At 53.0% G+C, this 25,218-nt stretch overlaps 2 protein-coding genes across 12 annotated transcripts; both read right to left on the bottom strand.

The window, feature by feature from the left end:
* Positions 1–1,419: 1,419 nt before the first annotated feature.
* PPCDC (phosphopantothenoylcysteine decarboxylase) lies at positions 1,420–19,708 on the bottom strand. Of its 11 annotated transcripts, XM_040570615.1 has the most exons (9): positions 19,385–19,699; positions 19,219–19,300; positions 18,843–19,135; positions 18,166–18,224; positions 17,642–17,808; positions 11,658–11,753; positions 9,091–9,219; positions 6,887–7,055; positions 1,420–2,649 (listed from the first exon to the last, which is right to left on the bottom strand). In XM_040570615.1, the coding sequence occupies exons 5-9, from the start codon at positions 17,792–17,794 to the stop codon at positions 2,564–2,566; spliced, it is 633 nt and encodes a 210-aa protein (XP_040426549.1). In that variant the 5' UTR covers positions 17,795–17,808; positions 18,166–18,224; positions 18,843–19,135; positions 19,219–19,300; positions 19,385–19,699; the 3' UTR covers positions 1,420–2,563. The 11 variants fall into 11 exon arrangements, with proteins under 11 accessions (XP_040426549.1, XP_040426558.1, XP_040426552.1 ...); XM_040570624.1 differs by lacking the exon at positions 11,658–11,753 and having other exon boundaries at positions 19,385–19,704; XM_040570618.1 differs by having other exon boundaries at positions 18,843–19,300.
* Positions 19,709–20,788: 1,080 nt separating this feature from the next.
* Positions 20,789–25,218, bottom strand: SCAMP5 (secretory carrier membrane protein 5). The gene is made up of 7 exons (XM_040570614.1): positions 25,121–25,218; positions 24,520–24,593; positions 24,309–24,437; positions 23,422–23,578; positions 23,073–23,174; positions 22,745–22,862; positions 20,789–22,664 (listed from the first exon to the last, which is right to left on the bottom strand). The coding sequence occupies exons 2-7, from the start codon at positions 24,524–24,526 to the stop codon at positions 22,470–22,472; spliced, it is 708 nt and encodes a 235-aa protein (XP_040426548.1). The 5' UTR covers positions 24,527–24,593; positions 25,121–25,218; the 3' UTR covers positions 20,789–22,469.

Raw genomic sequence — 25,218 nt, 5'->3', positions numbered from 1 at the left:
GAGCAACCTGTCTGATGGCTCACGTTCCTCTGCTCTGCTGAAGGCTCCCAGGACAGAGGTTTGGGCCGCTGCTAAGGCACGTCCCAGCCCAAGTGACAGGGGAGGTGCCCGAAGCACCGTGCCTGGAGCCAGGCCATCTGGACACAAAGCAGCACCACTTTGCTCTTTCTGCTGCTTTTGCAGGGAGGAAAAACTCCCAAGCCAGCCTTTTTTGCCCCGAGGCGGCTGGCACATACCTTGCCATGGGTGGGGACAGCGGCTGCGCCATGGGTGGAAGCGGCATTGCTTCAGCCCTCCGCCTCCGAAGAGGAACTTAACTGTTTCTGATGTTTGCCCCGAAGGAGAGGCGGTTTCGCAGCCTTTATACCTCCCTGCAATGCTATCATGACCTGCCTCCAACCAGAAGTAACAGCAGTTACAGAGGATCACGCAGTGGTGAAATTACGGCTGTTTCTGCAGCCCAGAGGAGACAGCCTGGGCACGGTGTCTTTGTGCGTTTTTCAGGCAGCCACCCTGAAGCCTTCCGTCATCCCCTCAGGCTCTGCTTAGACACACGTTTCCACTGCTGCTCTACACATTTGCAGGACAAAGAAATAACTCCTTGCATTCAAGGCTCTCCAGTTGCTTTGCAAGCTACAATTTAAGCCTCCCAGTGAGCCCCAGCCGCAATGCTGTCCTTTCATCAGCTTCTTTCTCCCTCTGCAGATCCACAACCGGTGGGTGCTATGATCACAAGTGCTGGATCTGCGCACTACCAGGCGACCCAGCACAAACTCTGGGTCTAAAGAGGGCACGTTATGTTATCCCATTTCTGCTGAATTACCAGGGTTCACGCTCCACGGCATATTCTTTATACTTTATTACATATTCTTTATACGGGGAGAAGGCGGGCGATGCCTGGAGCAGCTCAAAGCAGCAAAACAGCTCCGTAACAGATGAGCACTCGTACCAAGGACACAGTGTTTTGACGCGGTGTGAGGAACACTGGGGGTTGGCTGTGTTGCCAAACCACAGACGAGGAGGGAGGATAAGCAACCCTAACTCTGTGAGACACCCGTGGCAGAGCCACAGGAGAGCCCGCAGTGTCCAGCGCCAGCTGCAACCACCAGAACACGCTGCTCTGTGAGGAGGAGGAAGAGACCTCACGGAAACCAAGAGGCGTCTCTTCCACCGCCTTCAAGAAGCTCAAAGTAAAAACCTGCAATGTGTTGGCGGCTTTCGCCATCCTGATATGAGCAAACTGCCACAGACATCACCCGTGCAGTCTGGCACAACCACTGGGAGGCAAGAGCTGGGAACTGTGGCACTGCCACGGCCCTTCTCGCGAGCCAGCAGCTCTGCTCACACGAGGCTCCTTCTGCCTTTATTCCTAGAAGCTCTGACGCCCTGGCTCCTGGTCAGTGGAAGAGACAAAACGGGAAAGTTCAGCGGTTTTTATTTGTGCGGAATAGATAAGGAGCGCAAACAGACCCCGATAACCTCTTCCCTCGTGCGCAGCAGTTTGAAGGTTGCCCCCACAGGCAGGATGCACATTCTGTACCGAAGGCCTTAAATTTGGCTGGGCCTAGTTAAAAATAAACCCTGGCTCAGCAGTACCGAGCTGCGGCGACGTGTGCACCGGCCCCGTTCCCCGCAGGGGCAGGACCACGTTTCCGAGGAAAGGCTGCACTGGGGGAGCCCTGGCTGCTCGGGTCCACAGGGTCACAGGATTTCCCAATTTCTCCATGCCAGCCCGTTAAATGTTCAAGCTGGGGAGCACTGTCAGAGGTAAGGCGTGACTCTACTCCCTTGGGAAACACCCCCCCGACTTCCCGCAGGGGCCACTTCCTGCCTGGAGCACCCAGGTGGGCAGGTGCCAGGCTGGCTCACCGTCTGATTCCTCCATCCCGAGCTGGTCAGCAGATACAAAAGGGCAAAGGCTAATTTGAGGACTAGATAGCTTCTCTTAATCATTTTTTTTCCATCTCTGATAAAAACAGCACACACAGGCAACCACGTTAGGCACAGACACCCCCAAAGCAGCTACAAGAGGCAATTCCTCAGGGGCAGAATTAAAAGCTCCCTGTTATTAAGCTCCCAGAGGGGGAACGCTTTTTGGACAGTGACTCCTGCTGGAAAGGTGAAGGCAGCACAGCCACAGACCACGCTCTGGAGAGCGGGCACGTCCCCACACCCAGCTTCCTCCCACCACCAGGACTGGCACATCGCTCTCCTCCTCCCCAGGGGCCCCAGGGGCACCGCTGGACCCGTGACACACGGGCAGCTCCTTCTGAGCCTCCTCAGAAAGGATCACACGCGAAACACGGGGCCGCGGGGCCTGGGGGAACGTTACTCCCTCGCTGCGAGATACCACAGAGTTTTCCCACACTAAAGCGGCGTGGGCTCGGCGTCGATTTCTGAAAGTCTGCAGCGAGGTACCACATGTCAGTTTGGCACCAGCTGGGAGCCAACTGCTGCACCCCTTCGGTTGGGGAGCCTGCTGTAGGGCCGCGCGCCATCTCGACTGGGTTTCCTGTTCGGTTTATCTTCGGGTCCCCAGGAAGGCAATTCACATGGCAAGCAGTCAGCTCTGCGCCGGCAGGTCCCGCTCTTCAACGATCCTCCGCACGCTCTCTGTGATGGTCCACACCTCTGCCATGGCACCTCGACCTGCAGGGCAGGGCCAAACGCGCACGGTGAAGCCCACGGAAAGAGCACGAGGACACGCTTCCCCCGCCCCACCTCTGCTCCCCTCCGCACTCGGCAGCCCTGCGGCAACGCAGAGGCAGCGGCAGAGCACTGCGAGGCCGGGGCAAAGCTTGCTAAGTAGCCCCGTGTGTTTCCTCGTGACTCACCCCACAGAAAGCAGCTGTGGAGGCCGGAGGATCGGCTCGGGCCTGCCGGCTGGGCAGGGGTTTTGTGGCCCGGTGGAATGCCATCGGGGAGGAGCAGTCAGGCTGACTTCGCCTGGCTCCTAACTCACAAGTCTAAGCAGGAGCACGAGCTCCTCAGACAGTCAATGGAGGGAGGCAGGAAACCTCAAAAGGCAATTCATACGACCTTAATTAGTACCTCATGTTCTGAATCATCTCCAAGGACAACTGCGCCTAACCCTTGCGCAGGGAGCTGGTCTCTCAGCTCACGCTACCCCAGGAATAAGTGTGCAAAAGAGACCAAAAAAAGCACGTGGGTAACAAAACACCCTGCCTCCCCTCCCTCCTCCAGTGCAAATACTGCGTGTGCTCAGTATTGTTTTGAAATGATCTGTGACTATTTAAAAAAAAAAAACAACTTGACTTCATACCATTCCAGTGACTCTGCAGTTCACCCCACATTAGAGAGAGCTGCCCTGGATTCGCACTAGCTTGATTCTTGGGAGTAATTCTTGGAGAAGAGCGAGTGCTGAACAGAACAAAATGTAAAAGCTTTTCCTTTTGGGCTGGTTAGCTGCCAGATGAACATCTAATCTACACTGCGCTGTTGCTTCCTTCTGAAAGACTTTTTTTAAGCTTAGAATGAAAGTTTTAATGCCAGAGATCACTAAATCATCTCGTCCAACCTCACGCACTCGCAGAACTCAGTCCGTTCACTCCTGTCATTTGCTTGAGGCAAACACAGGATACCTCCCCACCAGCATGTGTCTCCATTAGAAGATTCAAAAGATGGGAGTTTCTATTGGTCCTTTGTTCTGCTGGCTAATTGCTCTAATTATTTATAACATGAGCCTTATTTGCCACTAGAAATTAGTTCGGGGAGGTTTTGTTTCCCTCTTTTTTTTTTCTGGTCCGTTTACACAGCTGGGTTAGTGAGTGTGCAGATGAGCAGTGCCCAACAGCAGGCTCCAAAGGACAGTAACAACTTGAGGAAAGACGGAGGGGAAGGGGAGAGGCCGTTCAGAACGGCAGAGAGAAGTGCTCTCTGTGCGCGGATCACAGCCTGAATCTAACTTCACCCTCAGTTTTCCAGTAGGGATGAGCCCCTGGGGCCTTGCCTGGGACAGAAGGCATAACCAGATAAAACTGTGAAGACCGGGGATGAAGAGCAATACTTTTGGAAGGGCAAGAAAACTGCGTTTCCCTAAGAAACACTCAGTAAGACCCAATCTCCACTCCACCTTTTCCAGACCTATAAATCCCAGGAGGCTTGAAGCACCCTACGGACAAGATGCAGGCAGATTTGGGTGCTTCAGGCCTCTTAATCTCGAGAGGAGCTGCGTCTGACAAGCCCTGCTAAACAAAAGACATTCCCTGACTGCCGCCTCATGGCTTGGCAGAGCTACACCCTTCAAGGCCCGCCTTTGTCCTCCCTGACCCACTTCCTCCAGGTCTTTGGCAATTCACAGCTGGATCTTGAGGTTTAGCTGAGAAAAATCCTGCTAAACAGCCTGTCTTACAGCACAGATCATGCCTACAGGTAAAATTCTTCCAGCGTGCCAAGCTCTAGAAACCCGGCCAAGGATGATGAAGATATTAGCAGATTGGAAGTGTTTTGCAACAGTAAATTGCTGCGGGCCCACAGGCTGCAAAGCACCCCTCAAAGTCTCCTTCTATCGTGGCACATGGATATCATCAAGGCCAACAGCCGGTAGGTTACATTTAGCTATCCAATCAAGGCAGCATTTTAATTGCCAACTCGATTTCATTTGTTATTTTAACTCGTTTTTAGCTGGGCCTTACATCCAAAGCCACTCACTCACTAAGAAACACGTATCAGGTAGAGGTTGTAATACAGAAACTTGGTGGCAGCCAGGATCTGGCCCACTTCAGGTGAGACCAGTCACGCGAGTGGAGGAAGGCGAACCTCTCACCAGCAAGTTAAACCACAATGTCAACAGACAAAACTGGTGCAAACTGAATCTCTTTTCTTCTGCACCAGATGTGAGCTCTTCTGCCTGCTGTTTGGGTGAAAGCTGGGCAAACCCCCTTGTGGATAAAACCCACAAGACAGAAATTAGTTTGGAAGACGAGGCCGTGGGGTAAAAGGCCTGAAAACAGAGAAGGGGGAGAAAAAAGTCAGCGGTGGAGATGACTTTGGGTCTTCAGAGACCTGGAGTGCATTGCTGCTTCGCCATAATTTTCTCACACATTGCCAGGAAAACCCTGGCATGTGCCAACAGGAAAATCTTGTTGCAAATTGACTCACGAGCACGAGCAGAGCAGAGTCAGATGTGGCTACTACTGCGTCAACTGACCCTACTACCCCTCTCCCACGAGCTCCTTCAGGAGTTTGTTCTCACAGCGGCAAGGTTTGCATGGAACATGAAGCAGCTCCCAAATGCCTGCTGGTGTAGTGAGGTAACTCCTGATCAACGCTGCTCTGCTTTGCCACTCTGAGCTACAAACCGCAGCAGTTCACGTGCTGCTTCTCATGTGGCTCGCACATCCCTGCCGCAGGGGTGGCAGCCCCAGGAAAGGAACAGGGCAGAGCAGCAGAAGGTGGAAACCGTGTTTGCCATCCAGCTCTAATCCACGCGAGTCCACTCACACGGCCCTTCTGCATCTCACATCCCCGCTGTGAAAGGGGGACACCTCTTTCTGCTTCAGGTGTGTGGAGCCGCACAAAAAGCATACTACCCATTGGGGAGCAAACATCCGAGTGCCACGGGACCAGAGGTCCCACGCAAGTACTAACAGAGATGAAGGGAAAGCTCCGAGGGACCAAGAGGCTATGCCAGATGGCCTTTCCACTTCTGCCAAAACGTCTGCGTGGAATGACCTCTTCTGGGCGTTTTCCCCTAACATTCTTACAAGTACGCAAGAAATTTGATGTAATCAGGTCTAAAACCCCAGCGGAAACATAATTGTCCAAGACGGTTTAGCTGATGCCTGAGTTACTTGACTACGCTTACCTAACTGTAAATATTTCTTAGTCTTCAGCTCAAGAAAGCATTCTCTAGAAGCATTGCACCTAACGACTCAGACACTAAGAGAGCCAGCCCTATAATTTAACCATTAAGAAGATTTTAATGTCCTGTCTTCACTACAGACTGCCTTTTGAGGTATCCAGCAGAGTGGTTAGGATCTTGATATCACTGGGGTTGTTAAATGAGAGGATGAGTGCATTATTGCGCAGGCACATTTGCTATTACAGCTGGAATTGGGTGACATTTTACAATTTTTCCAAAAGAAATCCCAATTAAAGATGAGAATCCATTCATCCAAATTGCTTGTAAAAAAAAGCTTCTCAAAACCTCCCAGAAGTCAGAACATCTTCATTTAAACCAGTTTGTAAAATACAGGGGAGACCATTTTACTTGGCAGCGTAAGTTAAGACTCAAAACTGAGTGTGACAATGTTTCCTACCCCCTTCTTTCACTTCACACAAGCCTGATGTCAAAACCCCAAACCAAAACAAGATTGGAAAGCTGATCTAGCTGAAAAGTAACCCAGGCAACAAACAACAACACATGTTAAATGCACATCCAGCTACACCCTCGGCCACATCTGCAAAGCGCTTATCCTCAGTGCCTGCTCTGAGGGATAAGATATTATCCCCCTGGCAGAGACGAGGAACCGTGGGCTGTTTTCATCATGTCTCAGTCTCAGCAGAGGGCAAGGCTGGGACACCCAAATCCCAGGCTGATAGTGCTCACCACAAAGCCTTCCTTCTGCTTGATCTGCTCTCTCCGCCGAGGATGGGCCTTTCTTTTAAATATCTATCTAACAGCTCGTCTGAAAGCCTGGCTTGGATGGTCTCATGAGACTTCTAAAAGATTAATGAAGAATAATAGGTGCCAGCTAGCACAGGGCAACGCTTCGTCTTGTTCATACAAACCTTGGCAACGAGCACCTGCTCTCTGCAGTCCAACATCTTGCAGGTCACAGGGCGAAAGAACAGGGCACCTCCCTTCAGGATATTAGGGGCACTTGGGCAGCAGAACAGTCAGATGACCTGCAACGGGACTGACCTTCGTCTCCACACACGAGTTTCTTCACCACACAGGGGATCTCCGTGTAGCCAAAGCCCTTCAGCTGCTCCACCTGCTGAGCTGTGATGGGATGCTCCCACATGGCTGTGTTCATAGCTGGGCAGAAGAGCAGAGGTTTGCGCAGGTCCCAGGCACGGATGACACAAGTCTGCAAAAGAAGCCAAGAGGTTGGGCTCTGGGATGTGTTTTCTTTCCTCATTCTGTCTCACCTCTTTGCTGCACAGAAGCGCTTTCCCAGCCCGGCTATCATGAGAGGGCCAAAAGCATCCATCTGTCAGCGCAGCTGGACTAACCCGTGAGCAGGTCCACGGGGCTGCTACTAATTTGTGTTACGTTCCAGCAAAGCTCCTCTCTGACAGGCGAGGAGGACGAGGGAGGCTACAAAGAGAAGAGATTCCATCCTACGCTGGATCAAAGCCAAGCAAGACATCCCAGTTGCTGGAGCAAACCACGCTGGAACGCGATGCATGCAGCCAGCCCTTGTGGGAGACCAAGAGAAGCTGAGGGGTGGCCACAGATCGTATCAGCTACAGAGAAATCCCCAGGCAACACTTACAGATAAGCCAGCTGTAGAGCTACACAGAAAAAGTTGGCAAGTCAATCTTCTCAAACAACACGCCAACCGGATCCCCAACGGCTGACAAGGGAAGCGCTGCTGCTTCCAGCATTCACACGGAGGATTACACGAACCTATCTGCGCTGCTGCAGAAGATGCTGGTAGATTACAAACCACCCAGCAGCTCCTGCGTGCTGCAGAGGCTCACATCTGAGGCCGCAATAACATACAGCTTCCAGATAAGCTACTATCACCTCATCTCCTTAGAAAGATAAATGGTGGTTGCTCTTAAACAGTGCAATGCCCTTCAGTTTCCCTAGCCCTGACAGCTCAGGGATGCAGAGGGAGCCTCCCAGGCAGCTCACGCGGGTCTCTGGTGCGGGGGCTCTGCGCAGTTCACAGTACCTCGGAGCAGGCTGCCCATCCTTCTTTATGCCCTGTGATCTGAACCCTTCGCAGCACAGGGGAAGTCTGCTAGAATCTGTTCAAACTTGCTAACCAACGCCTCTAGCACTTGCTTTTCTTTACCGGAGCCACCTCTTCCCTCCACAAAACCATCCAGGACCGGCAGGGGTTTGTGAAGCCGTGTCCCTAACACCTTTCCTGAGCTCTTCCTCTGTTGGCTACGGTACAAAGGGAACTCAGCAGGACAAGACGTTGCTTGTCCCTCTCTCAGCTCTTTCTGGCTTCCCCAGATCTCCAGAGAGCCGCTCAGACATACGAGGGCTGGAGCTCTGGGTGTACTGTGCTCATTTGTAGGCACTCTTTCTTACCTAGACAGCTAAGCTGGTCGCGCAGGGCTCCCCAGCCAGAGCTGATGCGCTGCCCTCCCTTCCGAAATCCATCCTCCCTGCGTTACCGAGGGGTGACACAGCATTTGCACTTTTGCAGCTTCCTGGCACATCTTCCAGGTGCTTTATACGTATGACCTTTCCTGATGATGGCTCGACACAAAGCACTGAAGCTACACAAAAGTTCCTGATCGCTGAACTGAGAAGCACGCTCTCTCTTAATACAGTTTCTGATCGGTCTTTGAGCCAGAGCACCTTTAGTACCAGAAAAACAGGCCCAAACAAGCAAAAAGAAAAAAAATACATAGCTGAAACTGGAAGGTAAGTAAGCGTGCACATGTTTGAATTTCTGTGCTATGCAGTTAGGTGAGGTAGCAGGAAGTAAACAGTTTTATCTGATCTCACAGGTGTCTTTCCAGCTTACATCTAAAAAATGCAGAGAGGAACTCAAAAGTCAGAGAGAGAGAGAGAGAAAAAAAAAAACACGACAGAGAGAGAGAGAACATGATAGAGAGAGGGTGGAGGTAGAAGGAGAGAAGGGCCATCCACTAGAAAAAGCAGGATAGGCACAAAAGAGGGACTGGGAAATAATGGAAGACACCGAGATAGGCCAGGAATGGAAAGGAATACATGTCAGGGAAGGAAAGAACGGGTGTTTGAAAGGGATCAGGGGAACCACGCTGGCAGAAGAGACAAGCATATGAACTGGCAGCAGAACATGCAAGTCTTGATGCTGCCGAAGCACAGGAGTTTCCATGAAAGAAAGGTCAGACAGACCAGCGCTGGGAGGGGAGGGAACTGAGGGGCTGCTCTCAGGCAGAGCTGCAGTTACTCACCAGCAGGTTGTCACAGATCCCGGTGGCGAGCTTTGCCAGGGTGTTTGCATCAAGAGGGGCCACCAGCATGAGGTCGGCCCACCGTCTGAGCTCGATGTGCAGGACTGGGTCCGAGCGGCCCTTCCACAGCTGGGGAGGAGACAAGATGGGGGTTACCGAACCCTCGCAGCGAACAGCGGGCACTGCACCGAGCCCGCGGCAGTGACTGCAGCCTCAGCTTCGTTGTTCTCACATCCAGCAACATCTGACAGCGTGGGGGGACTGGGGACTGCAGCCACAGCACTCCCATTTCTGACTTCCCACCTCCTCCAGCGAAGGCTGCAGGGCAGCAGCGTTTAGGAAGCACAGCTAACGGGTAGTTTACCCCCACAGACAACAATTTATGCATCCAACAACCTGGCCAGCTCCCAGCAAAAAGCTTTCTCCATCCACACCGTCCCTCAGCTTCACAGATGCCCAGCATGAAAGCTCCCTTAACGTGTAGTGCATCTGAGAAGCCCGCTGCATCCTATCAGCCAACCAAACCCAGACAGGACCCAACCGGGGGAAATCTCTCCTGGGGAACCCGCGTGATGTAGAAGCCTCACACCTCTTTACCATGTTCTAGGCACTCTGAAGCCGTCCACTGGCTTTTAAAGAGGTTCAGACCCCTAACTGACCCCCTTCTCTGAAAGGAAGCATGCTCAGAGCAAAGTAAAGCCACACAACTGAGCAGGGAGCAGTCCTGCGGGCAGCCCCTAGGAGGGATTAGGTTTGGCCAGCCAGGCACTTCCATCCTCGGGGCTCCAAGCAGGCACTTGTATTCTCGGTAAAGCTCAGGGGGGTCCCTGCCCTGCTTAGGAGCACATACAACCGGGACAACGTCAAGAGAAGCAGCAAGCAGCACCAGGTGCTTAACCCCCAGAGAACACGCAGCCCCGCAGCAGCAAGAGGTGTGTCAGGGCCACGAACTATTCCTTCTCTGAGTCACTGGAAACCACAACAAAAAGGCAGCATCCGGAAAGCTGGTGCTCCCTGACACCTTTCCCAGCTCTTCCACTCGCTTTTATTTTTTCTACAAGTGCTGAAGTCTGTAGTTTTATTTTCAGAATAGAACATCTCCCAGACATGCTGAGCAGGCTTATTTGCTACCCTGGTGTCAGCAGGGCACGTTACAAAGGCTCCAGGTCTGCCTTCCAGTGTGCCAACGGCCCACGGAGCCTGACCTGCACCTCTACAGCCACACAGAGGGTTCCTCCTGAACAGCTCTGCCTGGAGCTGTAGCATCCTGGCACCCAACAGACCTCTGCTGATCTTCTAGACCAGCCAGAGAGCTTCCTGGCCATTGCCCCTCTCCACATGAAAGCAATGCTTGCGTGCGAGTGCATTTGCAAGAGAACTGTTAAAGGGGAGATCAGCTCGCGCTCACATCAGTACTGCAAAGCTGAGAGAAAACGTACAGAAAAACAAATGTCGACGTTTATACATCTCTCCATCCCAGAATCTCTCAAAGCACATCAACAAAACCATATTCAAGAGAAGATAATTCTACGGAGAAAAGCCAAAAAGATGCCACCGGACCCTGTTGTTATTAGTGGATCCTGGGGGGCGTGCTCATCCGTAACTGGTTTGAGGGGAAAAACTGGTGAAAAAGGTCAAGTTGATAGCACGTTGCTAAAATTCAAAGGACGATGGACTGATCTCTTCCACGTACACACATCAACGTGGACGCCTTTTGAGCTACACACACCGCTGCCACCAGGAGAACATCTCTTACGGCCAGCCGCCCACCACAGGGCAAGAGCAGGACACTGCAGCAGGCCCTGCCGGCATGAAACTCTCCAGGAGAGGCGGCCCTGCAGCCGGCTCAGACTTAGCACACGCCAGCCTTGGTTCTCTCCCGAGGCGCAGGCAGATTTGGAGGACGCAGAGCGAGAAGCTGCAGCACGCAGGCAGCGGCGGCTGAGGTTACCCAGCAGGACACCGAGCCGAGTTCTGAAGCAGCCTGGGTAGTTTTGTGATTGTCAGTGGTGCCGGCAGATTTAGAATAGGCAGCGATAAGGAGAATTAAGCTGTTGCCTTCCTGACAAGTATGAGTCATGGCAAGCAGCTGACACCCTCACCACCACTTTGCAGTGGCTTTCTTGACATTTCCTGATGCTCCTCTCAGCGCTGCAGAGAGCTGCTGAGCCCAGGGTGGTGAGAGACCACTTCTACCCACAGTGCCTGCTGCAAGCCTGCTAGGGCGGTACGAAGTCCTCTGGTACAGCCAGGGCTGCCTCGCTCACCCCTCTGAAAGCCCTGCCCCAGCGCACGCAGCACTCCAACAAAGAGGTGAGCCTTGGCCAAGAATCTAAGGAATGCGGTCTCTGATGAAGAAACGTGTAGGAACACTTTGATTCGCTGTGCGGCACTTGAACAACGGAGTGAAACCTCTGCGAGTCCTGCCTTCTGCTGAAGCAGGACCCGTTGGTCAAAGCAGGAAGCAAAAGGCCCAAGTGCATGATGAAACGACTTGAATCGCAAAACACGAGGCTCGTGGGGACAGGAGGGGAGCCCTTGCCCTCTCCAGAGGTAGAACTACTCACCTGCCATTCGTCTTCATCGCTATAGAGGGGGACAGGAATCTCCTGGGGGTTGTAGAAGTGCTTTGCTCTCTCAGTAGTGACCACCTTCACTTCCAGCTAAGCAAAAAGCAAAAAGACAGACCAACAGTTATGCCCTGAGGCCAATCCTGTACAGCTGGGTAGAGGAGGAGGGCTCGAGCAGCACAGATTTTGAAAGATTTGCGGATCCGCAGAGGACGTTCCCCTACTGCGTGCACGTGCACTAACCGCACCTACCCCGAGCTGAAAGGTCAGGCTGCTGGAGGTGCTCACGGGGGCTGAAGACTCATTTCATTGCCACCCAGCAACAGGCAGGTGATTAGTCACCGCCTGCCAAACTCGTTCACATGGCCAGTTCACAGCCGGGACAGCAGCAAGCGCAGAACCGAGAGGCAGCTCCGCGCAGAACTTCAAAGGGACGGTACGGAGCAGCAAAGCACAGCGCCACGGAAGGTGCCCTTTAATCAGGAAACGCCCGCCGAAGGGAGCAGCAGAGCATCCTGCCTCAGTGGATTCCCTCAGCCACCGCAGAAAGGGGTGGCATGCCCGCACGGCCCTGCAGGATCGCTCTTCCCACACTCGGAGCCAAGAGGAAGCACGGTGCCGAGCCGTCACGAGTCCTGCTGGGGGAGAAGCTGGCAGCTGGGACCCGGCACCACCAGGGCAGAGCAAGCCCATCCCTGCCGAACAAGGCTCCACAAGAAGCAGCGGCTCAGAGCTCCTCTTGTTTCCCGGGGCGTTTTTGAAACAGCAGGATGTTGGCTGACCTGTGCCTACCGTGCCTGTTACGAAAGTGATAAAGTCCCGTCTGCCAGGCAGAGCCTTTGCTTCGGAAGAACAAGCGTGATTTCTTGGTCTTCGTTATATTTTTCCCTTTAATTCCTCTCTCTGCCTCCATTTCTTTCACCCCTGCCCCTCTCTCTCGACAAGGGAGGTACCACCAAAGGTGGGGAGGTAGCTACAGACTCCCAGGCACTATTTTTACAACCACGTTAACCCACCTTGTTCCAGCCAAGGGCAGCAAGCTGGGGTAGTGCCTTCCAGCTGCTGCGCCCATCAAGGAAGGATGCTGGAAACAGTAAAAGCTCTGCGCAGGTACGTTCACAGCACAGGGCTCGTGTGGCTCACGCAAGGAAAAGGAGACTGGGTACAGTGCCTGAGGGTTCTCTCCCAACTCTTAGCCAAACCTGCCTGCCTTATGGGAAGCCAGCTGAGCCTTCAGGTATATGGCATGCACTGGGGAAGTCCCAGCACGTCACTTGGACGTCTGACACACACAGTTAGGAGGTGCCAAGGTGCCTGTGACAGGAGATCCTTTTATTTCCTCCTGCAGGAATCTTAGCAGGTGGAAAAAGTGGAATTTGCCCCAGTTTCTGCACGTCCCACGACCAAAGCTGTGCCTCTGACAGGTGCCACAAGCGGCTGCTGATCACACAGAGGCGTTCTGCACGCACCAGGATCAGCCACGAAGCAGAGCCAGCGTCAGACCTGCTCCACACATGCCTATCACCTGCGTGGCACATGCAGCTCTTCCACCTGCAATTCCTGCAGAGGACGGACGTTAAACCAGCCAACAGACCGCTCAACACGTGAAGGGAGTGCTCCAAAACCACTGGTAACATTCAGGACGCACCTCACACCACCGATAACCGTAAGGAAATAGTTCTTTTCCTCGTTATCACCCTCTTCTAAGCATGGTCTGCACCCTGAGCCAGCTCACGGCACAAGCCACGCAGCTCCTGTGAGGTGCCTGCTCCTTTTCAGGCGGCCCTAGCTTGGAACCACAGCTGTACTTCTGGTGCTTTCGAGTGTGAAGATCACGTTCACAGCAGTCAACCACGATGCATCTGTATTAGCCTCACCTCGCAGAAAGCTGTTTGGAGCCAAGCAGCGATGCCACCAAAGGTGCTAACGCTGCTTTCTGCCATCCCTTGGCCTTCGAGGAGGTGTTAACCTCGCAGGCTGCAAGATATTATTTATTTGGTGATTTTAAAGGGTTTAAAGGGGTTTGTCTGCTCTCTGAAATGATACCAGTAGGCTGCATCTATGCTAAAAGTTCTCACCAGCAACGTTTGTTAGTGCTATTCTTATTTACAGAGAGCCATAACAATATAAGGATTTTGAGGTGATGCAACTGCATCTACCTCATGACATGTTTTGTACCTTGCTGCTTCAGTTGTGCCAGTATCCAAAATGTTCTCATCTAGACGAGAAACACCTGGTCAAAAGGCTAAGGGACGCAAAAAAAAATCCACTTTTTCTTAATTTTTTTTAAAGACGGTTTCATAACCATCTCTGGTCTTAAAAAAAAAAAAAAAAATACCTACTTCTTCAAAGCTGAAGCCCAGGACCAGGGAATGGCTGGCTATCAAGAACTGCGTCCAGCCCACTACGAGGCAGAGCACAGCAGGGGGCTGTTCGAGGACTCTGCCTGGCGGTAACTCCACCACTCCCCCAGGAAAGCTGCTCCAGCAGTTTAATTATCCTCTCTGATTGAGGTTTTCTGCTGGGGTGGGCTCCTGGATCCCTTGTTCTCTGCAAGTGTTTCAAGTCCCTCCAGCTATGTTGGAAAGAGATCAGTGCTCTCAAGATCGTTTTAGCCTACATAGTTTTTCCTTCTATTTACCTGGCACACCCTCTGTTTGACTGTGGATATCCCTCTGCTTAAGCTCTAAATCTCCCTGGCCCCACTCACAAGCTCCACAGCGCAGTGAAATTGCACAACGTGCTTCAAACCTCCAAGGCCGGATGACATCCAGAAGCTTCAGTAACAATAGCTGTCACCCAGAAAGAAGTTTGCTTTTTCCTTTCTTATTAACTAACTGATAGCCCATCGATGTGATTTTTCGGCGTTGTTTTCCTGCCAGGCCACCCAAATTACTAGGGATCAGGCTGAGACAACGCGTGCGAGTCTAGCACAGCCACGAGTTCCCCAGGTGTCCTGACAACACGCTACGTGCTGTCTCCTCACAAAAAATAAAAATAAAAAAAGAGGCAAGGGTAAAAAGCTGCAAAGCGTAAGCTGATGCCCTATTGATTTCCTAGATCTTCAGAGAGCTTAAAAGACAGTAACATGTAGCCGTGTCAATTATCACCCTCAAGGACACGTTAAAGTTTAATGGGTGCAAAATGGTGCCGCCAAGTTGTTGGCTGAGAATCATTTTAGCAGAAACATCAATTTTAAACTACTCCCATTTCAAACTTCTGGCTGCATCTCTTCTGGTATCAAAGCCTTCCTCTGCCTCTGCCCTGCTCCCACCGACGGCTTCTCCAGGTTCTGTTCTGTCAGTTAACGCAGCAAGCCATAAACTTGATGGAGACATTACGCTGACTTCACCCACCAGGCTATAGATCAGGCAGCAAAATCACATCAGAAATGAGTAAACAAATAAATTTAACTAACAAATCTGATATGAGAAGCTCCTGGACGGGCTGGACACTCATCTTTTATTTTTTGTGCAGCACAGCCTAAAACTAGTGGCCACAAGGCCTGCAACAGATGTCACAGAGCGCGGAATTTAGGACCGGCCATCTGCGGCTGTTAATTTTGCATCCAAAGCTCACAAAGAAGGAACGCACTTGATCTCGATTCCTACAGCAGACCATTTGCATTCTTCCTGCCACCTGCAAAGGGTGTCCCAAGCACCAGGAGCAAGGGAAAAGAGACCACAGCAAAGTGGATCCAAGGCAAGAGGACCAGAGGACGCGTACCCTGCATCCCTCGCTAAGAAGAGAACAACGGCTGGAGCTGGCTCTGGGCTGGTCCCCCCCTTCCTCGGCACCCTTTGGCTTCACCCTCCCGCTCCAAGCTAGGACCTTTGGCCTTGGTAATTATTTCAGGTCAAAATCATTTCAGAAGGACTTTCAGCAGGTACTCTAGCCAAGAGACGTGGATATTTAAGTGCACGCTCTTGCTCCTGCTCCTCTTTCATTTCGCTGCTCCAAAACAGACACCTCGCTTCTTAAAAGCTCAAGGCTTCTACAGTTTCCTCTAACTTTATTCTAAAGCAAAAGTTACCACACTTCCTTCCCTGACTCTAGTCACTAGTGGCCTCTGCTGGACACCTTTGTTACTCCTGACAACAAACTCCAGTCAAAAAATAAATAAAAATGCACAGACACATACTGGCTTGTATCTTCTGTTCTTACAAGATCTAGTCGCCCTTTGCTGGTCAGACGGCAGTGTCCGTCTTTGTACAGCCCACATCTCCGCTACTGAAAATTGCAGGGTCCTAATCAAAAACGTTAACTTCCAAAAAGCATCCACCTGTGTCTGCAGCCAGGTCTGCCTGGGGAAGTACTGGAAGCTGGCAAACGTTGTGCCAATTTTCAAGAAGGGCAAGAAAGAAGACCCTGGCAATTACAGGCCTGTCAGTCTCACGTCAGTGCCTGGTAAAATTATGGAGAGGATGATCCTTGAAGTTATTGAAGCGCACCTGGGGGACAATGCAGTCATCGGTCCCAGCCAACATGGGTTCATGAGGGGTAGGTCCTGCCTAACAAATTTGATTTCCTTTTGTGATAAGATCACCCATCTAGTCCATCAAGGGAAACCAGCTGATGTGATCTTTTTGGACTTCAGCGAAGCTTTTGACACGGTTTCCCATAGGATCCTACTGGACAAAATGCCCAGCATACAGCTAAACAAAACCATCATACGATGGGTGAGCAATTGGCTGACGGGCAGGGCTCAAAGGGTTGTGGTAAATGGGGCCACATCTGGCTGGCGGGTGGTCACCAGTGGGGTCCCTCAAGGCTCCATTTTAGGGCCAGTCCTCTTCAATGTCTTTATAAACGATTTGGATGTAGGACTAGAAGGTGTTCTGAGCAAATTTGCCGACGACACCAAACTGGGAGGAGTTGTGGACTCGGATGAGGGTGGAAAGGCCTTGCAGAGAGATCTGGACAGATTGGAGAGCTGGGCGATCACCAACCACATGAAGTTCAACAAAAGCAAGTGCCGGGTCCTGCACCTGGGACGGGGCAACCCTGGCTGTACATACAGACTGGGCAATGAGACGCTGGAGAGCAGCCCCGCAGAGAGGGATCTGGGGGTTGTGGTTGACAGCAAGTTGAATATGAGCCAGCAGTGTGCCCTGGCAGCCAGGAGGGCCAACCGTGTCCTGGGGCGCATCAAGCACGGCATCGCTAGTCGGTCGAGGGAAGTGATTGTCCCGCTCTGCTCTGCGCTGGTGCGGCCTCACCCCGAGTACTGTGTGCAGTTCTGGGCACCACAGTACAAGAAGGACATTAAACTGTTGGAGAGTGTCCAGAGGAGGGCGACGAAGATGGTGAAGGGCCTAGAGGGGAAGACGTATGAGGAGCGGCTGAGGTCACTGGGCCTGTTCAGCCTGGAGAAGAGGAGGCTGAGGGGGGACCTCATCGCAGTCTACAACTTCCTCGCGAGGGGGAGTGGAGAGGCAGGGGACCTTTCTCTGTTATCACCAGCGACAGGACCCGCGGGAACGGTGTGAAGCTGAGGCAGGGGAAGTTTAGGCTGGACATCAGGAAGAGGTTCTTCACCGAGAGGGTGGTCGCACACTGGAACAGGCTCCCCAGTGAAGTAGTCACTGCACCAAGCCTGTCTGAACTTAAGAAGCGATTGGACTGTGCACTTAGTCACATGGTCTAAACTTTTGGGCAGACCTGTGTGGTGCCAGGAGTTGGACTTGATGATCCTTATGGGTCCCTTCCAACTCGGGATATTCTATGATTCTATGACTCTAAGTATCCAGGAACAGTCACTGCCCTTTAAACCTAATTTCAAGCTAAAGCTTAAATGTAGAGAAGTAAGAAACAATAGGAAGAGAAATATTGATTTTTAAAAGCAGGAAGAACCTGTCCCAAGTTTCAATCTAAAGGGCTCAATGCCAGAAGGAACTCTTCACTTCAGCAGAAGCCATCCAGTCTCTCCTGGAAACCAAAAAAGCAGGGTAACACCAGCTTTACTGGTAAGATTTACTCACCCCAGGGATTTTTAGCAAGTCAGAGATGAGGAGAGGCAGCTTCAAGGCAGCCACACTTCCAGTCACACCCACCAGGACACGGAATTTTTTCTCTGGCACAGACGAACTCGTTTCTGCAGTTGCCTTTGGTTCTAGATGTGAGAAGGGCTCCATGGTCCTGTCAAACTCTAGGAGCACGGAAAAATAAAGGAATTTTAGCAGTGAGACAAGCGCAGCAGGGTTCTAACAACAACGTACTCCCAAAGACACGGGTCTAAGCATGGACTATGCAGGACCCTGAGCAACTCGGTCTGATGCTGAACATTCAGACCCTGATCCACAAAGCTTTTAAGTACTGGCACACCTTTAAACACAGGAGTAGCCGGACTCCTCCCATTTTCCTTACGTACAGGTTCACTGGGATAACAGTAAACAGAATGCTACAAACTACACAGGCTCGACTGTTGTTGGTAAAGCCAACAGCCCCCAGAACAGAAATATGCCCTCGTGTGGTGGACACGGTACAGAATTTACGATAACTATACCTTTCACACTGACTACAGGCAAGACGTGCAGCCCAGCTGAGTCGTGCTCCCTTCACGCTCTATGGAGAAGAATAAACGCAGTGCGACATTTTAGTAAGTAAAAATTCTGGGGGGCCTCAGGCAAGCATTAGCACTGTACCGCCCATCGCATTAATACATATTTACAGTAGCACTAGGAATTACTCTTTGTAGATGGGGCAAAAAAAGATCCAAACTGAATAAAATGTAAACCAAACCAGGCACCATGTGCAAACACCGCAGGAATGTGAAAGCCAGAACCGCTCACTCATCCACTGGTGCCAGCCAAGGCTACCGACAGGCCTAGAGGTTGTTTTTGAAGGCGTGTGTGGCGAGCAGAGATGATTCAGGATGGTCTTCTGCCATCTCTGAGCCACTGCCACGCTGATAAATCACTAATGATAAATCGCTCACAAGTATTCTGTCAAAGAAAAGCATTCCTCTACAGAATCCATGTGAACGTCTCTATTTAATAAGTCTTGAAACTAACAAAGAGCAAACTCTCTTATTTAAAAGATCTGAAAACTGTACTTTAGTGAAGGCATCACACTGGGATTCAGTCAAACCAACCTCCTCACTATTCAGAGGAAGTTACTCGGAAGCATTTTGGGTAAAAGGGAGGAAGGAAAAAATCTTAACACCAGCTTTATTTTACGCACCAGCTTGGACATTGGAGTGAAACAGCTGGGTTCCCTGGAGAGAATTTACCTCTTGGTCATTCCCAGAGCTCACTCAGATCCAAGTTTAATTTAGGATCCTTCACGAGGTGATTCAGATCACGCTCGTGCGACAGCTACGCATGAGCCTGAGCCACCGAGACGCACAAGCCCAAAGATCCTCGCTAATTGCCTCAGCCCCTCAGCTGAGGCACAAAGGGAGCTGCACATCCTTTTTCCACGCTCCACTGGGAATTCATACGTTGTGCTCAGGCCCCTGGGGTTTCTCAGTGTGGCTGAAAAAAAAAAAAAAAAAAAAAGCAAATAAACAGCTAGGACAGGAGCACAATTTCAGCTTGAGCTTCCAGGCACTGCTTACCACGAGAAATTACAGAAAAGGATGCTCAGCGTACGTAGTGGCTAGGGTGGTCTGATACCACAGCGATACTTCACGTGCTTACCTAATGAAAATTAAAGCTATCACAAACTGCCCAGAGATGAAAACATTTATTAAGTAACAATTAATTCACCGAAGCACCCCCAACCTGAACTCTAGGAAGTAAGACGTGAGGGCGGTCGGCGTTAGAGGGACCGCTCCCTCCTCTCACCGATCACGGCCCTGGGGAGGGAGTTAAGCGAGAAGGGCGCAGAAAGCAGGCGGCCCCTTAGCGACGTTACCGGCTCCTTAGCTCTGAGAACCGCTTCTAAAGGCTGCCGAGGCCGAAAACGGCCGGGAGGAAGCCGGCGGCCTGCGGGACACAGACGGGGGGCCCGGGGCTGAGGGCGGCGGGGCCCCGCGGCCTGGCTGCGGCCTACCTGCGGCCCGGCCCCGCTCACCGCCCGGCCCCAGCGCCTAGCAACGGGGGCAGAACCCGGAGGCGCGGGGCACGCTGGGAAATGTAGTCCCGCGGCGCCGCCATGAGGCCCGGGCCGGCCCTCAGGGCCTAGGCGGCGCTCAGCGGGCTCCCGGAAATACAAATTTACTCCAGTAAAGCCTCAGGGCCCCGTAGGTCAACAGCGCACCCCCCTCCGGTGACCCGCACCCCGCACACCCCGCTTTCTCCCGGTCCCAAAGCCCCCTGTTTTGGTGCCCAGCCCTGCGTGTTACTAAGCGTGGGTTATTTTCTGGTGGCAGCGCAGAGCCTGCCTCCTTCGGCCAGAAGCAGCCCCTCAGGGCTGTTGTCGTGTCCCAGCCCAGCTGCGGCTCCAGGCTGGCCAGCTGCATTTCCCCACCCCAAAGCCCCAGGCCCCGCGGCGAGCATCACCCCGTCAGCCCCAGCACGAGCGCGGGCTCATGGTGACATTCGATGTATTTCCAAGGCAGAGAATTCAGTGCTAGCGGTTAAAAATTCGCTGCTAGGGGTTAAAATGAAAAGCATACAGGGAGAAAGTGAGAGCAAGGGCACAGGGACAGAGCCCTGGGGTACAGGATTACTCCTGGCACCCCAAAGGGGGAGCAGAGCTGGGTTACTGCGTGGCCTCCCAACATTTCCCTGATACAACCGAAAAGTGACATCTTGTGGGCATCCCTCCCATTATCAGATAAATCAGTGGGGAAGGAGAGACAGGGACGAGCTCAGCCACAGCTCACAACCAAGGCTGTCCCCCCCATTAAGACAGCTGCTAATTAAAGATAACCACTGTGGAAGCCGGTATGGTGCCATGCCCAGCCGCCACCAGAGCAAGGCATGCATGTCGCCAGCGAGGGGTCACGCTTGCACAGAGGAGACACACTGGAGAGGAGGGGTAGGTGCTGAAGCAATGTCTGTTAGTTACAGCTCATTACAGGTATCATTTATGCGGCTTAATATAAACGCAAAAGGTGAAATCATTATTTTGCAGACATGGATGACAGAGCACGTGATTTGGCATAGCAAGTTTTAGGCTAGCTAGAAATGAATTGCACAATATTTAAACCTGATTAGGTACATAATAGGCTCAGCAACGGATTACTTTTCTCCTTACAGTTTATACATATATATACACACATACACAGACAGGCATTTTATCATTAGCTGCATTTTAGTCTTGTCAAGAGACAACTACCTACTGCCAAATGACTGAAGTGATACTCTTAGAAAGGAAACTATTCTTGGTGTGCTTTGCTGGGAAAAAAATAAAATATAAATTCCAGTTTGGTGCCATCCCCGTGGGCAGATCTCACATCCTGGCACTGCTGAACTGCTGGGGGGGGCAGGCAGGAGCACAGCACCTGCAGTGCCAGCATCTTTAGGGCATCTGTGGGGCAGGAGGCGTTGGAGCCGAAGGGGTTCATTCCCTTTTGGGCTGCTTTTCTAGGACTTGGAGGAAAAAAATGGTTGTTTAAAGTGCATTTAGAGTCTGAAAAGCATCTCTGAGAAGGAGCTTTCCCTCCTCCTGCCCCACAATGTCCATTTGCTCCCATTTACAAACCAGCCCTGAGCCCTGCTGCCTCCCTGCAAGCCCCTCACTGGAAGCCCGACCTCCCCAAACTGGGCAGGATTTGGGTGGGCCAGGAGGACTCATTCTTGCAAAGGATCCTAACAGAGCCAGACAGCCAAGTTTCACTGCGCTTTTTAGGAGTGCGAGCAAAGAGGAGTCACTCCCACCAGCCCAGAGCTTCCCTAAAGAGCTGTGAGCCAACAGGGAGAAATATTGCCCTCATTATTTACAGCATTGGCGGGGCTGGTTGGATGTGGGGTGGCAAGATTGCACCAAAAATAGGTCCCACGAGAGACACTCTGCCAGTTCTTGCCAGTTTTAGTTTTGGAACAGAAGCCTATAGAAAACAGGTCCAGGCTACAGGACCAGGCTGGTCTCACCCCCCAGAGAAAACCTGTCCTCACTCCCCAACACGCACGCACCCATGCACACAGCAGCTCTCATCTGCAGCCACTCAAAAACAATACTGCTCTTCCACAGCAAAATGTAAACTGCACATTTACAACACCACGCGCTGAGAGAAGGTGGAGATCCTGAGCCAGGGATTGGATTAGGAATCTCTTGGCTTCCAGCATGTCAACAGCAGGATTGAAGGGTTCTCTCTCTCTCTCCTGTTTTAAAAATCAGCTAAAACAGCCTTTTTTTTTTTTTAAATGGCTAATCAGCCACCTGCTGGTTAAAAAGCAGAAGAAAAGAATTCCCAGGATTGCTTGCCCTTGCTGAGACACTGGCAAAGGGCTGGATACTACCAAGTGAAAGAAAACTCACAGGTCAGAAACCTGTAGTTCAGCTCTTATTTAGGGGGGAGATGGGTGCTGGTCACTATTTTGTAATCTTTCCCTTTTGGGGGGGCTTTTGGCTGATGTAGTTCTAACACACACCTATCACCACAGTAATTAAAAAATCACCACCGTGCACTACTTCACAGGGAAAAGAAGACACAGGAATGTACACGTACTATCACGCACAGCAAGAGTCCTGCAGGTCAGCTCACAGCCTCTTCAGAATGAGAAATAAAAGAGAAGGAGAAATAAGAGAAAGAGCTCGAGGTGATGATGGGGAAAAGGGGAAAAAAAAAGTAGATTCCGTTACAAAGAATGGGGAAAGATTATGGTTCGCTCTGGCTTTCTGAAACAGCTGCAGGAACTCGACTCAGCCTTCCTTCTCCTTCCCCCCAGTGCTTTCCTCCCGAGGACGGAGCCCCGCGGCTCACATCTCGTTGGAGTAGGTGTAGTTGGGGGTGGCCGAGTACTGCGTCTCGTGCTGCATCATGGCCCCCTGCGCCGCCCCCATCGCCGCGCTCTGCGCTGCCTGCTGCACGTGCGGGTTCTTCCAGGCGCCCGTGGTCCACTCCTCCTGCGCTTTGCTGAAGCTCCCGCCGCTCCCCCGGTAAAACTTGTGCACCTGGAGCCGAGAGGAGGTTGGAAAGGGGAAAAAAAAAACCACACACCCAGTGCCCCACCACCACCGCCCCGCCGTCGTACCATAGTGAGGGCGATGAAGGAGAAGACTGCCATCCCCGTGAACAGGATGGTGGGGATCAGCATCACCACGGCCGACCCCACGTTGGTCCCGAAGAAGGAAATTGCCGCAATCCAGCCGCTGCAAGGAGATGGAAGCCACCACGCTCAGCACCCCTCCCAGCTCCTGCCGCCAGCTTCCCCAAGGGGAGAAGCTGCCCGGGATGTTAAGACCCCGAGAGGCAGCTTCCCCTTTTTTCTCCACCCCACCACACACAAACACCTCCCCTGGGTGCCCAAGCACCCGTGGAAGTTGCCTGCGCGCCCATGGTGGGAGAAGCACGGTCCTTACCAGACACCCCAGCCAGGGATCCCCACGGCCTGGATGATGCTGATCACCAGCTGGGCCATGAAGGTGAAGAAGAAGGCCATGAAGCTGAAGGAGCTGTCTGTCCTGCAAGAGAGGGCTCCGTCAGCTCCTGCGCCTCCGTCCCCGCCGCTCTGCCCACACAGGGCTCCCCCACCGAGCCCCAAACAGCCTCACGGTGAAGGTTAGGAAGTACAGCTAAAAGGCTAGGCAGGAAGAGCAGAAATTCCCCAAATATTCAGGCAGTGCCTCAAGCTAAGCACCACGTAGGAGTTCCCAAAAAAAAAAACAAACAACAAACCTTGAGAAGCCAGGCTCAGGTGTGACCACTTACTTGAAAGCTTTGTAAATAGGTCTAAACCAGCAGACATAGGAGCAGGGCGTAAAGAGAATGAGCCAGAGAATTGCCAGTCCCAAATTAACAGCTCCGCCGCCTCCAATCAGCCATGCGAGGCAGCCAACGAGATTCACCGCCAAGGTGATGCTGTTCACTGCAAACACACACACACGCAGAGGGAGCAGAGTAGCGTGCACGAGGAGGGCGGCGTGATCCCGAAACCCTGCGGCAGTTCCGACCCCCCAGAGCCCCCTGAGGGGGCTCATCCTGCCCGCGTTTATGGGCGAGATGGGGGAAAGTGCTCTGGAGACAGAGCTGCCTGGACACACAGCTCCAAAAACCAGCAGGCGTGAGCTGGGGGGGATTTAACACCCCAAAAGAGCTACCCCAGGGAAGCACAACTATTTTTCTCCTCCCCCCGCCCCCCTCCCTTTTTGTGGAAAGGTTACAAGAGCCCTCCTGGCATGCAGGGGGATGTTAGAGAGACCGGGGTGAGCTGAAGGGGTTAGAGAAGAGCAGTGGCTCTCAGCACTGAGCACGGCACACGCATGCAGAGAGGAAGAGGCAAGGCTCTCAGAGGAATCCAGCCTGGCTTCACGCTGGACGTGGGCACGAGGGTCAGGGCTTTTGGGAGCCCACAAAGGGGTTGCCAGGAGCTTGGGGCCGTGGAGAAAGCCCCTCGCTGCAAAGGAAACCCAAAGAGGCTTCGCTGGCAGCAAATCCTCCACCACGATGGTGGGAAATCCAGGGGATGCTACACCCCTACCCCATCCCTAAAGGGTTTAGGCACAAGACACAAAGGTCCGGAGGGGCAGAAGGGGGAGCGATGTCCTTGTTTCGGGGCTGGGGACCCGCAGCCCGTGCGGAGGACAGCCCACACTCACACATCCAGAGGTAGTAGAGCCGCTTAGCCATGGTGCGGTGCTGCGGCGGGATCTCCGCGTCGAAGTCCTGGTAGAAACATGGCTTCAGGGGGATGAACCTGGGCAGCGGGGGGAAGTTGTTGGCTTTCTCTGAAAAGAAAAATCCCGAAAAAAGAGTCAAGAAAGGGCAAGGAGCGGGAATTACCCCAAGTCCGTGCAGAAACCCCCATACCTGCCATGCTGGCACACTCTCAGCTGAGAGAGCTGCGCAGGGAAGCTGGAGAAGAGCCGGGAGCTGCGCGAAAGCTGGAGGAAAGAGAAAAAACAGGAACAAAAAGCGGGATGTGGAGAAAGGCAGAGGAGGACAGGGCCCTGCCCGTGGTGGAGGCTGGAACCGGAGGGTCCCCAAGTTCCCTGCCCACCCCGCGGCCTCTTCTCCAGGATAAACCCGGCCCCCGCCACCCACGCCGACACCCTAATTAACCCCTCATTAATCCTAATTAACCGCTCATTAATGAGGATTTGGCCACGGGGGGGGGGGGGCGCCCACGGGAGGGGGCATTCATGGGGGGGGGGGACACCCACGCGTGTCCCCCTGGCGGGCTGGGGTGGGCTCAGCGCCTCCAGCACCCCCCTGAGCCCCCTCCCCTCCCCCCCTCATGTCGCGACAGTCGCGAGCGGGCTCCCCACGCGTGTCACGGGAGGGCTCCCCACGCGTGTCGCGACCCCGCGGACTCCCCCCGGGCCCGCTGGCCGGGTCTGCGTGGTAAAAGCCCCGAGGTCCCGGCCGGGCCCCCCCGTGCCCGTGCCCCCGCCCCCCCCCCGCCCCTCACCGTCCCCACGGGCCCGTCGCGGGTGGCGGCGGCCGCCCGGCGCCGCTCCTGCCGCAGCGGCCGCGCTCTCGCGAGATTTCGCCGCCCCACGCACGGCG

Source organism: Cygnus olor, chromosome 11 (genome assembly GCF_009769625.2).
Source record: "Cygnus olor isolate bCygOlo1 chromosome 11, bCygOlo1.pri.v2, whole genome shotgun sequence".
NCBI classification, from domain to species: domain Eukaryota; kingdom Metazoa; phylum Chordata; class Aves; order Anseriformes; family Anatidae; genus Cygnus; species Cygnus olor.
This window is presented reverse-complemented; position numbering and strand designations above follow the sequence as displayed.